We start from the raw sequence: 14,616 nt of genomic DNA, 5'->3' as shown, positions 1-14,616 counted from the left end.
CGCCCCGCCAAAACGAGGCCCTAAAGTTTTTTTGGGGTTAGAATATTTGAAAACACAACCAATTTATTAAACATAGAACACAAATAAATATGTTCGCTAAAATTGTTTCCAAATTAAAATACAACAAACAACAACAAACCAAACAAATATAGATCAAAGCGTCGTCGTATTTGCTAATAATCCTTTGATCCTCCATAGATACTCAACGAGATCATGTTGCAGTTGATCATGAACATTGTTGTCACATATCTCTACGTGCATGGTGAGGAAATCAACAAAATCTGCGGGAACCTCGTGATTAACCTCCGCAAGAGGACCCTAACACTTATAGGGACCAACATGTGTCCTGGCCCGATTCTCGCGGTCATCCTGGATGATCATGTTGTGCATGATTACACAAGCCTGCATCATCTCCCACATTGGGTCATTAGACCAGCTTAGAGTAGGGTACCAAAAAATAGCAAATTGAGCTTCGTGAACACCAAATGCGCGCTCGACATCCTTCCGGAAAGCCTCCTATCGTGAAGCAAAGTGACAATTCTTCTGACCTAATGGCACTGGGATTATTTTGACAAATTTCGGTCATTTTGGATATATACCATCGGCTAGATAGTAGCCTTTGTATATTGGTGGCCAATGATCTCATAGTTGCATGGTGAAGAATGACCTTCCACTAGTTTGCTAAACACCGGAGGCCGCTGCAACACGTTGATGTCATTGTGTGATCCCGTCATGTCAAAGAAAGAATGCCAAATCTACATGTCATAATCTGCCACATCTTCCAGCACCACACTGCAATATCCATGACACCCATTGTATATACCTTGCCAAGTAAATTGGCAGTTCTTCCATGACCAATGCATACAATCGATACTTCCAAGCATCCCAGGGAATCCTCTCACTCATTTTGGGCCATGATCCTTGCAGTCTCCTTTTCAGTTGGCCCTCCTAGTAGTACTTGCGAAACTTTCCCACCACAGCTCGACAAAACTTATACATGCAGTCAATGGCAGTAGACTCACTCATGCGAAGGTAGTCGTCCTATGTATCAGCAGGTGCTCCGTATGCAAGCATCCTCATAGCGGCGGTGCACTTCTGAATTGACGAGAACCCGACCTTGCCAACAACGTCGTGCTTTAGCTTGAAGTATGGGTCGAACTCTGGAACGCCGTGAAGGATATTGATGAACAAACCCTTGCTCATCCTATACCAGCATCGAAAATTTTCGGCCTGTGTTGCCTCGTCTGCGAAGTAGTCGTTCTGCAACATGGTATGCCCCCCTCCAACCTCTACCGGGGCTTCGACTTCTTTCTTTTCGGCTATAAACCTCCGCGGTGCGGCCTTCTTCCTCTTCGCGTTGGTGTCAAGCATGTTTTGGAGGGACACGATGATCGACAAATGCTCCCGAAGTTCGTCGTCGAAGGCCTCCTCTTCCTCCATCATTTCCACGATCATCTCATCCTCGCTATCCATGTCTGAAGCAAAATAAATGGTAAAAATTCATCCACGACAGAGGAGGCAACGAACAGCGACGTTTTGCACCTACCAGACAAACCCCCTGAACACCTTCTGTGTGCGGAGGAGGGGCGTATTTGCCGGCGCGTTTTGGGACGCGTTGGTGAAGCAACACCTGCGAAAAGGACGACGAGGGAGTCAGTCGTCACGGCGTGTCCAACGCAGGAGAAATTGTTCGTCGAGATGGCCAAAAAATCGAGCAGCAGAGGGGCGGGAGACGTGGGAGGGGAGGTGCGGCGAGAAAAAAAAAGGCGGGAAGCAACCATCATGGATGGGGTCGCCGCCAGCTGGGTACGCGCCTCATTTTTCGCTTTGTCCGGCACGTCCGCAACGTCCTCTGTGGACCGGGAATGGCCTCGATGCACTGGACAACATAGTAGGTCGTACCGGGGAAAAAGACCCTTCAGAGTGTGCGGCTAGGGGAGGTAAAATAGCCGACGCGTCTAAAAAAAAGCTTTGTGGGACGCGACTCGAAATGCTCTAATCCGGAAAGGAGAAGCGTAGACGAGCCTCGGGCCCATCTTCGGCCCGTCCTATGTTTTGCTTGTCTGCTCTGTCCACACCACCAATCTTTCACGCTGTCGCCCTTCTCTCTTCTATTTTTTCTTCTCTAGTTCTTTGTCTCCAAAGCCCGGCTCGCCGTCTCTGCCTCCACTCCGAACCACCACCGCGCCGAGACGCGAGGGCCTCACCGTACTCTACACCCGTCGGCGTGCCGCCGCTCCGTGCTTGCCGCGTGCTCGTCTCCCGCAGCCGCCGCCGGAATCCCGCGGCTCCTCCCGGGGTACCAGATTCTATTGCGTGTCCGGCCGGTGTAGTCCGTTTCTTCGGGCCGGCGCGACAGGAGAATCGGAGGCCCCGCGTGTTCGGAGCTGGGAAGGCCTCGTGACGAGGGCTGCCGGCGTGCATGGAGGCTAAGGTTTTCCTCGCTACTCCGCTCCCTCCTGCAATCTTACATTTCTTCTCTGCTTAGGATGACGCCGCTGCTGTTTGGTGGCGCGTCTTGCGGCGGGGTGGCTCGGCCGTGGCGGTCCCCCTCCGTGATCGCGCCATCCCGACCGCGAGCGAGCTTTTCTAGGTTGCTTGCGTTCTTGCGCGCGCGCGCGCCTTGTTGGAGCAGGGCTCTGGCTTGGATTTGGTTAGCGCGGCCGGGGTTCTTTCCTGCCTCCGTTGCTCCATGCCGGGGATGCCCGTGGCTTTGCTTCCGGTATTCTGCGGGAGTTTGATTGGATAGGTCGGGGTGCTGGTGCTGGACATGAGATTTGGAAAACGAAATTAGTGCGTATCGGGGTCTGGGAAATAACTCGGATTTGCTCGTCATGGAGATTTGGGTGCTGTAATACCATGGCTCGCTCGGAGACTGCGAGAGATTTTGAGAGGTTGACGGTAGATTCTTGTCATCTGCTTGATGCCGATAATTAATTTGCAGTGCTTTTGATATCCGAGTCATTCATTCTGCCACGACTGCACCTTTGTTTATTTTTCTGAAGCATTTTCCACTTGTGAGTCATGTCCAACGACGGCGCCTCCTCGGCAGTGGTTATACATGATATGCATTGCCTTTTATTTGCTAGCTTTCAACTTAGTGATTACAATTTTTCCATGTAATATGCTACCGGGCTAGTCTTTGTAACTTGTGGAGCTTCAAAGGTATATATCAGTTTGATGGTCCTTGCTATCCTGCTTGCCGTTGCATTTTATCTCAATTACCATTGCTGGAAATATGCCTTTTGCAAATGTTTTGGTGTATAATGGAGAACTTAACCCCTTTTGTGGAACTGTTTTGCCAAAGTCCTATATGAGCTCTGTTAACGACTTAAACGTCTGCCTCATACTTTGCAACTTAGTTACTAATGTTAACTATATAATGTTTCTTTTTCAATTATGTAATCTCTCACAACTTGTTTTTTTTCTTATGATTTTGGTAGATGGAGCCACTTGAACTCAAAGACAATGGTGATCACCAACCATCTTTAGAGTCTTCCCTTGATTCAGGTGTGATATCTGACGACACACCTATATGTCCACGCATTGGAAGTGAGTACCAGGCAGAAATCCCCAAACTGTCCACAGAGGGTGAGCACCGTCGATTCATGACCAGCTCACATGAAAGCATGGTACTTGATTGTGATTACCCTGGTATGATTGGGCCAAATATATCAATTATGTGGGCATCAAGTGAAGTCCATAACGAGGAGATACTACGAAGGCAACATTCTTCAGAAAGTGAAGCAAGAGCCAGCAGCCAGGATGAGGATACTAAGCTGACCTCAATTTCTCCAATCCGAAAAGATACAAGTGACCATGATTCAACAGACCAGAATCCACATTCAGTGGTGCCCGTTGATCAGATGGAATCTGGCAGCAATCTAGCACAGGGTGAGAACTTCGATTCCTGTTCTACTCAAGAAGGTCTCAACTTTACCAATAAGCCGTTGACACAGCAAGGGGAAATCAAGCAATTTACTCCACTGCCTGGTTTATCCAGTTCCCTTTGGAGTGGTATTGAGGCAGAATGTTTTCTTCTTGGGCTATACATTTTTGGCAAAAATCTAAGCCTGATGAGCAGGTTCGTTGGTAATAAGACTGTTGGTAATGTGCTCTTGTACTACTACGGAAAGTTCTACCGAGGAGATGCATATAAAAGATGGTCTGACTGCAGAAAAGCAAGAACTAGGAGATGCATTCTCGGAGAGCGCATCTTTACAGGTTCTCGTCAGCAGGAGATTATATCTCGTCTGAAATCTGTAATCCTCAAAGAATCTCATGATTCACTACTCGAGGTATGTTGCATATATAGGCTATAGAAAGAATGTTCAACCGGCTGTGCCGTCCGGTTTTAAGAAGCTATTCTCTCTAGTTCGAGCTTTTGGTTCCACGCGTGTTATTCAAAGTAGCACTTTTAATCTTGATTGTTCTACAATTTATACTACTACAGATCTTAATTTTTCAGGCAGCATATTCTGTTTAGTTCTCCATTTCACTTCTATATCAATATTTTAACTACTCTGGTGCTTTTATACAGATTTTTAGCTATCAAGAGTTTTCTTCTTTTTCTAGTTTTTATTAAAATTACTTGGCGTTGTTTACTCTAATGTTCCCAGGATAAAGAGTCAAAATTCATGATGATCAAAGAATGAAAAAAATCCTAGTTTAATATTGTTAAAGAACCATTAAATCTCATTCACCAAAATATTTCTTGTTATAATTTGTGGATATGAACTATTCTTAGCTCTGTTAAAAAAATTAAATGGATCTTTTTCTTTTATCATCTATTGCCATATGAATTGTATTGCTTTGAAATGGTGCAGATCTTCAAATCTTTTAACAACGGACAGACATCTTTAGAGGATCTGGTCTTTTCTATAAAATCCATTGTTGGAACAGAAGCTTTTGTGGAGGTTGTTGGAATTGGTAAAGGAAAGCATGATTTGACTGGATTTGTTCTGGACCCATCTAAGCCGAACCAAGTTCTTTCTATTCACCCTGACATGCCTACAGGCAAAGATTGTTCCTCGCTTGCTTCGGAAGATATAATCAAGTTTTTAACAGGTGGTTTCAGAATAAGCAAGACAAGATCCAATGATCTTTTCTGGGAAGCTGTCTGGCCCCGTTTGATTGCAAGAGGATGGCGTTCAGAGCAGCCCAAAGATGTCGGGCCAACTAAGAATTGCATTGTGTTTCTTGTGCCAGGTATCAAAAAGTTCTCAAGAAGTAAACTCACTAAAGGAACTCATTATTTTGATTCTGTGAGTGATATCCTTAAACGAGTGGCAGCGAATCCCATTCTTCTTGAGCTAGAGGTTGGTGGAACGGATAATGGTGTTACTGCAGAGCAAAATGGAAATTCCACAGACATAAATGTGAGCCAAGATGGTCCTTCGGATGGCTACCAAGAGCTTCCAAAATTCACAGTTATCGATACCACCTTGGTCCAGGGGGAAGAGCCATTCAGAGTCAGGGAGCTGAGGAAATTACCAGCTGATGCAAATGTTCGTTTTGGCCCTTCACATCATTCTCATAATACTGTGAGTTTCAGTTCCTCGGAGGAGCAAGATGAGGATGATCAATCATCAGATGACCAGGAAGTTTGTCAACGAGCTACAGCTGATGTGAATGGTGCTGAAATGGTTTCGGTGTGCAATGAAGGCAAAGAAAACCAAGTTAATTTATTTCAGAACATGCCCACTGCACCATCCTTTAGTTATCCAGTCAATGGCCATTCTTCTAATGGCAGTAGTAACAAAATTGATTTGGCGTGTTTCTTTGGCCCCAAAAGAAAAACTGAAAGGCGCAAGTATTTATCCCCAGTGTCAAAGCACAGAAGATTATCCAGCTGTAGCAATGATCAGACCCGTCATGGTTTAGTGAGAGAGAAAATCAAGCCACTGTCGACTTCGTCAAAACCAACTGTTGTTGATATTGGTGGTAATATTCAGACCAAGTTAATTGCAAGATGTTCCGCGAAGGAGAAGCCATATAAGCAGGTAGCCGTTGCTTCAAACTCTCGTGCCAATGGAAGGTCAAAGGAGAAGAAGAATGTGTCCAATTTAAATAAGGACAAGTCTTTTGAGTGCAAGGGCTCGGAGATTCCTAAAGTTCGTTCACAGATCAGAACCACTAAGGCAAATTTTGCCGAAGAAGGGGTGCGGATTAGTAGTTTGGTTGGTCAGGTTAAACCGGAGACAGCGCTAGATGATAAGACAAGCACAAAGGTATGTGTCGCTTCATTAGACAACCATGGTCACATGAAGACTGAGGAAGCTCTCACCATTTTGAACAGCGATTGGGTCCTTGATATTTCAGAGGCAACAGGAGGACCTGCTATCCCACAACCTAATCTGGTTTCACTGGTGAATTCTCAGAGGCACGGAACCAGGAACAGAGCTCCCACAGCAAAAGCTTTGGAAGCGGTTGCCTTGGGGCTCCTTGGAGGAAAGTGCAAGGATGAACCGAAAAGCCCAGGGACAAGCAGGCCTCGCAAGAGAGCTCGAAAATCCTGGGTTTATGCGCCTACAAATAGTGACACAGACAAGTCAAGCATGGAGGTTGATGCGCAACGGTGAACGGATTCTTTTGTGATTTTCGGGTGTAAACAACGGAACCAAATTGAAACAGGAGGTCTTCAACTTCAACTGGAGTTGACGAGCTGTCTGCATCGTTCTTGTGGCGCACCTTGCATTTTGTTATATTGTAATGTCTGCAATGTAATCGTGAGCAGGTTGGCTTTAGATTATTGAGTTGTATTCCTGTGAAGGCTTGCAAAACGCAACTGGTACTGGAGAAAGAAGAGTTCATGCCATATATTAGCCAATTTATTAGTCTCTCCGAGCCATAATAATTGTCGGGGTTTTAGTTTAAATTATTCCAAATTGAACTAAAACAAGTAATTATGGATCGGAGGGAGTATGTGCTTAACAAGATTAATCTTTTCTTTGATCGAAGGATTTCTCGTTGTGTAATACATATACCATCAACTAGATTTTGATGCGCGCCTTGGCGCGCGACCCCGGTAGTCCGCATCAACGATCGTTTACAGATACTCTTCGTAATAAGTTTTCTTAGGTTTTACAATAAGTTGCCAAACATATGCCATGAGAACCTAAAAGAACCAAAAAATAAGAAGCAATGAGATTTGAAAAACATGTTATACATCTGAGAATTGCTTTTGAAGAGTCCAAATGATTGCTCCCACCATCCATCTATGAAGATTTAACATTTGACGGTTAAAGTCAATGGTGAACTAATATCCATCAACAAACTGGATCAATGTGTTGATGTTTCCCTATTGGACCTGGGATATTTTCAATGACGGACCAAACAAGCTAACACAAGAATGATGCAAGCAATTAAAGGAAGAGCATCATTGTTCAGGGATCCAAACACTCGCCTGAACCAAAATTATCTGAATGCACAACTGTAGAGCAAAAGAATCCACTTTAGATCCTGAAGAATAACCCCAAATTGCAATATGACTCACTTTAGCCTTCTGTTACTTCAGGGAAAGGTATCAACATCGATAGTATAAACCCTGGGACTTTTTTTTTATTAGCCGCTAATCTGAAGAAGATAGAACAACCTGAGGAGTATATGCTGGCATCTTGCACCACAACTGAACCATGAAGACAGAACTCAGAAGCACTGCTGAAGACTTAAACTATGGGCTTATTATGTCAATTGGATAGGCTGGCATAGATTAGTTAAATCAAAGCTCCAGGCTACACAAAGCTCAATAACAACATTCCGATATTACTGAAAAGGCAATTAGGCAAAGGCATACCATGCCATCTCAATAGGAACTTTCTGATGTAAATGGTCTTGGATTTTACGCTTCTTTAATTTCTAAATCTTTTCTGGCTTAGTTCACATGTTGCAAATGGACCAGAATAGTTTTTCTCAAATGTTGGAAATGGTCACATGTGTTTAATAGAGCATCTGAAAATCACACAAGTAATTTAGTGAAAATATCTGAAAAGCACGCATGTTGTGTTATCTTGCTTGTTTAATAAACAAATGATGAGTCGTACTGACATGCATTTCAGATAGTAAACGTGTGAATCATGAGCATTCTTGCAGATTGTTAATCCAAAGTGCAACAAAAAGATATCAAAAACTAAATGGTTGGTCTGGCCTACCTTTAGGCTTTAGATACAACTGAACAGAGCAAATCTGCGAAGAATAAAAGTATCAAACACCAGCAAGTCCATCCAGCCGGCCCTGTCGAGGTCCAACGACTTGCTACTGAAACCTTCTCCTACAAACCTGAAGCAAGCTGAAAAGATTAAAAGCATGTGTAGCTCATTTTGAATGCCTAAATGCTTCAGTGCATACGTACATCTCAACTCAGTCAATATTGTTTTGGGGAAGAAAGGGAAGACCCTAAGGAGATATATATACTCCAAATGTTTCTAATAGATCTTAACGATCTCTTTAAACATAGCTTGTTATTGCCAAATATAATAATCTTTAGCTAAATTTAAAACGCAATGACTCATTTCCAAGACACCACCAAATCAAGCTATTCAAAATACTTCGGGCAAAAGCAAATAGGTGAGTAAATTTATGAAACCATGTATCCTAGGAGTAGGATCCTGTATATTCTTATCTTGCAATTGGCATACATTTGATGGGCGAGCAGAAACTATTTCTTTCCCCTGCAATATCACAAATATATGCATTAACAAACGACCATCCGAGGCATTAACTTCAAATGGCTAGCAGATATATCTGAAAACCATAGAGTTAATCCAATCATGGAAACATCACATGGTGACCTTGGATTCAATTATTAACACATAACAGTACTTGTATTTGGATATAGCTCCTTCGTTAAGAAACGAAACTCTACACTACCTGACAGTACTTGTCCTAGCATTCAATTCTTACCAATTACTGCTGATTAGAAAACCATATGTAAATAAAAATGGTACGTTTTAGATTATTGCTAGACCTGCAACAATATTTGTGCGACTATGCTACCCTTGAAATTGTTAAATTTGTATTATGCATCTTGCCTAGTATGAAACAAACAAATACACCTTGTAAAAATTATGGGTCTGGCTCGTTTCTGAAAATGCAACACACCAACACGCTGGTGAGTGTAAGTGAATCATTTGTCAAGAGCTATAATTTTATACTTTTAATCTGACTTTTTTTAAAGTAGGATGTTCTGAATTGAATCTGAACTATATGAGGCTCACCAGATACATGTATTTCAGAATTTTCCCATAGATCTGCCTATTTATCTTCTCTTCTCTTCTCCTCGCCAAGCGAAATTAAATCACATATCTCATCATCTGCCAAAAAAAAAACATATATCTCTCAGTGCATAGTTAAAACATAAACAATCTTGAATCATTAGATATCTTATGAACCACTACTTTACGATCAAACTCAGCATTGAAGAGAATATATATTACCTTACAATGAAGCGTTCAAATCCAAAATTTCCGGGATGCAGACATCTTGTTATCCCTGCAAGGAATTTGCAAAAATAACAGTTAATAGATAACTATGATAATACATATTTAGTTCTCAGACTTCCTTTCCATCTCCACCTTTGATAAGTATAGTATCTACGGGTTTTCATTATGTTGGCAAAGTTAATCTAATTCATCATCGGGAAGTGCTAAAATAGCCAGTTCAGCCAAAAATACTCGAGCAATGGGATTGTATGCAAGATACAGTGAGCGCACCACAATAGTATTGATAAACAGAAGATTAACACGATTTCCTACACGGTTTGGATCCAATGAAAATAAAGGCTCAAGAAAATAGAACAAGTAGCTACCTATGGGTGCTTATATGCACAAAACAGTTTATTTTACATGAGGAAGGGTAAAAATATCATGATGTTAGAATAGGATAATTAATTATTAGGGAGAGGAAAATTTATTTATACAAGCTTGGTGATGTGCAGCAATTTTTTGTTGTATAAATCAGTTGTTAGATGAAATAATCAGAAGGCACCATAGATAAACTTACCTGACTAAATTCAGTTGGAAGATCAGATAAAATTTCAAACCATACGCACTATTTTGAAAAAGGGTACCATTTACTGTGTTTACCTGTAGAGAGTTAATAGGACTAGATCACATAAGCAAATCGAGCGTGATAAGAGAACAAGACAACCTGAGAAGCAGAACATGCATCCATCAGGACATGAACATTAGTATATATAGCTAAATTCATAGTTTCTTCAGACCTATATCAAGAAACACTAAGTAATACACAAAGCTAGATTCATAGCAAGAAGTATATAGCATATCAATTATGAACTCTAAAGTAGAAGACATATGGCATGCTTTATCTGATAGACAAAATCAGCTACAATTCTGAGTATTAGACACAGGGTATGTCCTGGACTCCCAACTCTGCAAGACCTGACAAAAGATGTGACCATATCAGAGACTAAACCACATAAATAGCAAAGGACGGCAATTCCTGCAGTAAGCAAGAGGACAAAGCTCTCAATGAAAACAAAGAAATAAAAAAAGAGACTTTGTATGGGCTAAGAACAAATTGCACAGACGGACCATATTGATCTAGACGAATAGACTAAACATAAAAGAAAAAGGATCTAATCTACAGATCTGTGAACAGACAAAACAAGACATAACACAGAATGGCCAGCATGTACAGGATGAGAAACAGGAGGCAACATCATTATTGCAACCAAAACTGAAGAAAAATCAGTAGGAAAAGGCATATGAAAAACCAGTCATGCTGCAAGATTACCTAAGTTGGTCAACACCACAAGGAAGCGCCGGACAGGTGACCACTGGGAGCCCCGCCATCTATAACCTCCTAGCATATCACAATTTGATTGCTGACTTGCATCCACATAACTTTGGATAGCCAGTAAAAGTTCTGATTAAGTTTTCAGCCAGAAGGGGGTAGACTCCGAGGCTGGAGACATGCGGAAAACCAGAGAATAAAAGTAAAGCTTGAGAACAGAGATAACTATTAAAGCCCCATAACAGACATGCTTCATGTGGTCGTATCTCGCGGGAAAGGAAATTAATTTATCAAATACCAGTTTATGGATAAAATCATCATGAAGCTGTGCGTCTGATATACACATTACAATTGCCCTATTTGTCATTGAAAATTATATGACTTATCTTAGTTCATTCTTGTCAGCATAGACCCATGTAATACAAAATAATAATATCTAGACATGGTTCAATCTTCTTGATGTTAAAAATGCATGGCTCCTCTGCAATTATTTCAGACGAGAAACACCAAATAGTGGAAACAATAATCCGTTTGTGTCATGTGCAAAAAAGATAAAATTTGATGCTAAAAATAGCTTTTAATAGGATAGTTATTTATCTTATTTTTCACATGACAAGAAAAACATCGGGTTTCCATGAAGATGAACACCGAAATCAGTTCAAGAAATCCACACATAGATCTACCCGAGGCCGACCAACATAGTCTTTCTTTCCAATTTGCTGTAGGGTAAACCGGATGTCATGAGAGAGAGAGAGAGAAGGAGAGAGAGACGAACCTGCTGCTAACAGTGTGACCATGTCGTTGCCTGCCGAGGTCCACCTCTCCATCGCCGGCAGCGGCTCCCGCCACTGTGAGGTCGCCATGAATCCGCAGCCGTCGCAAGTCGCCATGAATCCGTCCACTGTGGCACCGCTGAATCCTTCTCCAACGGTCGATTCCCTTATCAGCCAGCCGCTGTCGTGGTCGTCGAGCCTCCTCTCGCGCGGTGCAACGGCGGCCGTCCATGAAACCAGCGGCGCTTGAACCTGCAGTTCACGAAAACAGAAAGTCCTTCGCTTATCGAAAATTTGGGAAAATCAACAGCCTGACTAAAGATTTTACAGAAATGGGATGTGTCGAGAGCTTGCCTTCTCGGGCGCCACCCATCTCTCCAGGTTTCGCAGCGTGTGATTGACGGACTTGACGAGAGCGCCAATCTGAAGACGACCGAAACGAACAACTTCATGAAATGGCCAGAAGACAAAACAAGTTTCAGAGGCTCGAACTGAAATAAGCACGTACGTACCTCGTCTCTGTAGGATTCAGCACGGTGCTTGCCGATGTTATATTTGAGATGCACAATAAACGAAGAACGAAAAGTAAAACACTGCAGGGGACACGAGATTTTAACGTGGAAAACCCTTGCAACACACAAGGGAAAAACCACGGGCGCCAGCCAGCAAAACTTCACTATTTCGGTGGTGTTTACAAACGCCGTGGGTGTACAATGATGCGATGATAACCCTAGCGGCGGCTTACAGGGAATATAAATAGGCGGTGGCAACGATCCGTACCAAGCCTCCGGCGACGGGCCTCGCTCCGCTCGTCAGAAGTTAGCCTCCCTTTAGTATATGAATTTGGATCACAAAATAACAAACTCCACCTTGAGACAAATTCCTTGTAGCATGAACTTCAACAATCACCTGAATCAACAAAGAAAACACTTGCTCGGCGCCAATAGCCACTTGGGCTAAACAAGTTATACCAACCAAGCTTGAGCAAAGCTCAAACTTGGACACGAGGACAGAGCTTAGTCATCATATCAGCGGGATTATCATGAGTACTAATCTTGCATACCTTCACTTTACCTTTTGCAACCACATCTCCGATTGCGTGGTACTTAATATCAATGTGCTTTGTCCTATCATGGAACATCTGATCTTTAGTAAGATAAATAGCACTTTGACTCGTCACTCGAACAACTTAATGCAAGAATTATCTCCACAAAGCTCAAGCATATAACCCTTTCAGCCAAACAGCCTCTTTACCTGCCTCAGCAATAGCCATGTACTCAGCCTCGGTAGTAGATTGTGCAACGAAGCATCCCGCAAAGTAGCCTTCCAGCTAACAGCACATCCACCAACAAGTAAACACATAACCCGTGAGGGACCTTCTCCGATCCAAATCGCCAGCATAATCTGAATCCACATATCCGGCGAGCCCCTCACCAATCCTGCCAAACCTCAAGCAAGCTTTTGATGTGCCGCGAAGGTACCTGAAAATCCACCGAACAGCTTTCCAATGTTCTTTACCGGGATTAGCCATGTATCGACCGACCAAACTCATAGCATATGATAGATCGGGACGTGAACAAACCATGGCATACATCAAGGAACCAACAGCACTAGAATAGGGAACTCGAGACATGTACTCAATATCATCTTTAGAGCTAGGACATTGCAAAGTCGACAACTTGAAATGAGAAGCAATAGGAGTAGTAAGCTGACTTTGCATCATGCATATTAAAACGATGAAGAACTTTCTCAATGTACTTTTCCCGACTAAGAAACAACAAACTAGACTTTCTGTCCCTTTTGATTTCCATGCCTAGTATTTTCTTAGCAGGACCAAGATCCTTCATCTCAAACTCACTACTTAATTGATTCTTTAAAGTAGTGATCTCTTTCATGCTCTTGGCAGCAATCAACATATCATCAACATATAGCAGCAAATAAATAGGTGATCCATTAACAAACTTGATATACACACAACTATCATACCGAGATCTCTCAAAACCATGTGTAAGCATAAATGAATCAAACCTTTTATACCATCATGTCGTGGCGATTGTTTCGGACCATAAAGGGACCTCTTTAATTTGCAAACAAGATCCTCCTTACCAGGCACAACATAACCTTCAGGTTGGTCCATATATATATCCTCCTCCAACTCACCATGCGAAAAGCGAGTCTTTACATCTAGCTGCTCAAGCTCAAGATCATGCATAGCAACAATACCAAAGAAAGCACGAATAGAACTATGCTTCACAACCGGGGAGAATACATCATTATAATCAACACCTGGAATTTGACTCGAAACCTTTTGCTACTAACCTTGCCTTAAACCGTGGAGGCTCATTAGGAGACAAACCTTCCTTTCTTTTGAATATCCACTTGCGGCGGACAGCCTTCTTTTGTTTAGGCAAGTGCACAACATCCCATGTGCCATTCTTCTCAAGCGATTGCATCTCTTCTTGCATCGCACCTACCCACTTCTCTTTATCAACCGAAGCAATGGCTTCAGTATATGTAGCTGGTTCAATATCATGCTCCACCTGTTCAAGCACAACTCAAAGCATAAACAACAATATCACATTCTTGAATTAATCGGGTAGGAGGTGTAATATTTCTCTTAGGGCGGTCAGCGGCAATAGACCGTCCTTGTCGCTGAACAAAAGGTGGTGAAGGTGGAACATCATTATCATCATTGTTGGTTTCAGGAAACACATTTTCATTCTCCTTTGCGTGCTCCACCTGCACGCCAATTCCGTGCTCGCTCATCATCGAAACATCGGGAGAATCAATAGCATCGAAATATCGGTAGACGGACTATCATTAAACATAACCGCCTCATTAAAAACGACATTCCTGCTCAACACAATTTTCTTAGTTTCAGGATTCCATAATCTATATGCCTTAACTCCTGAACCATAACCAAGGAAGATGCACTTAACGAGCCCTTGGCTCCAACTTTCCATTATCAACATGAGCGTAAGCGATGCAACCGAAAACTCTCAAATCTGAATAATCGGCGAGCGAACCGGACCATACCTCAATTGGAGTTTTCTTATCAAGTGGAACGAAGGTGACCTGTTGATGAGATAAC

At 42.5% G+C, this 14,616-nt stretch overlaps 1 protein-coding gene across 1 annotated transcript; it reads left to right on the top strand.

Annotated features, from left to right (window-relative positions):
* Positions 1 to 2,363: 2,363 nt before the first annotated feature.
* On the top strand, positions 2,364 to 6,766 carry LOC124695522. The gene is made up of 3 exons (XM_047228357.1): positions 2,364 to 2,434; positions 3,444 to 4,298; positions 4,827 to 6,766. The coding sequence occupies exons 1-3, from the start codon at positions 2,423 to 2,425 to the stop codon at positions 6,579 to 6,581; spliced, it is 2,622 nt and encodes an 873-aa protein (XP_047084313.1). The 5' UTR covers positions 2,364 to 2,422; the 3' UTR covers positions 6,582 to 6,766.
* Positions 6,767 to 14,616: the final 7,850 nt, after the last annotated feature.

This window comes from Lolium rigidum, chromosome 3 (assembly GCF_022539505.1).
Source record: "Lolium rigidum isolate FL_2022 chromosome 3, APGP_CSIRO_Lrig_0.1, whole genome shotgun sequence".
NCBI lineage: Eukaryota > Viridiplantae > Streptophyta > Magnoliopsida > Poales > Poaceae > Lolium > Lolium rigidum.
This window is presented reverse-complemented; position numbering and strand designations above follow the sequence as displayed.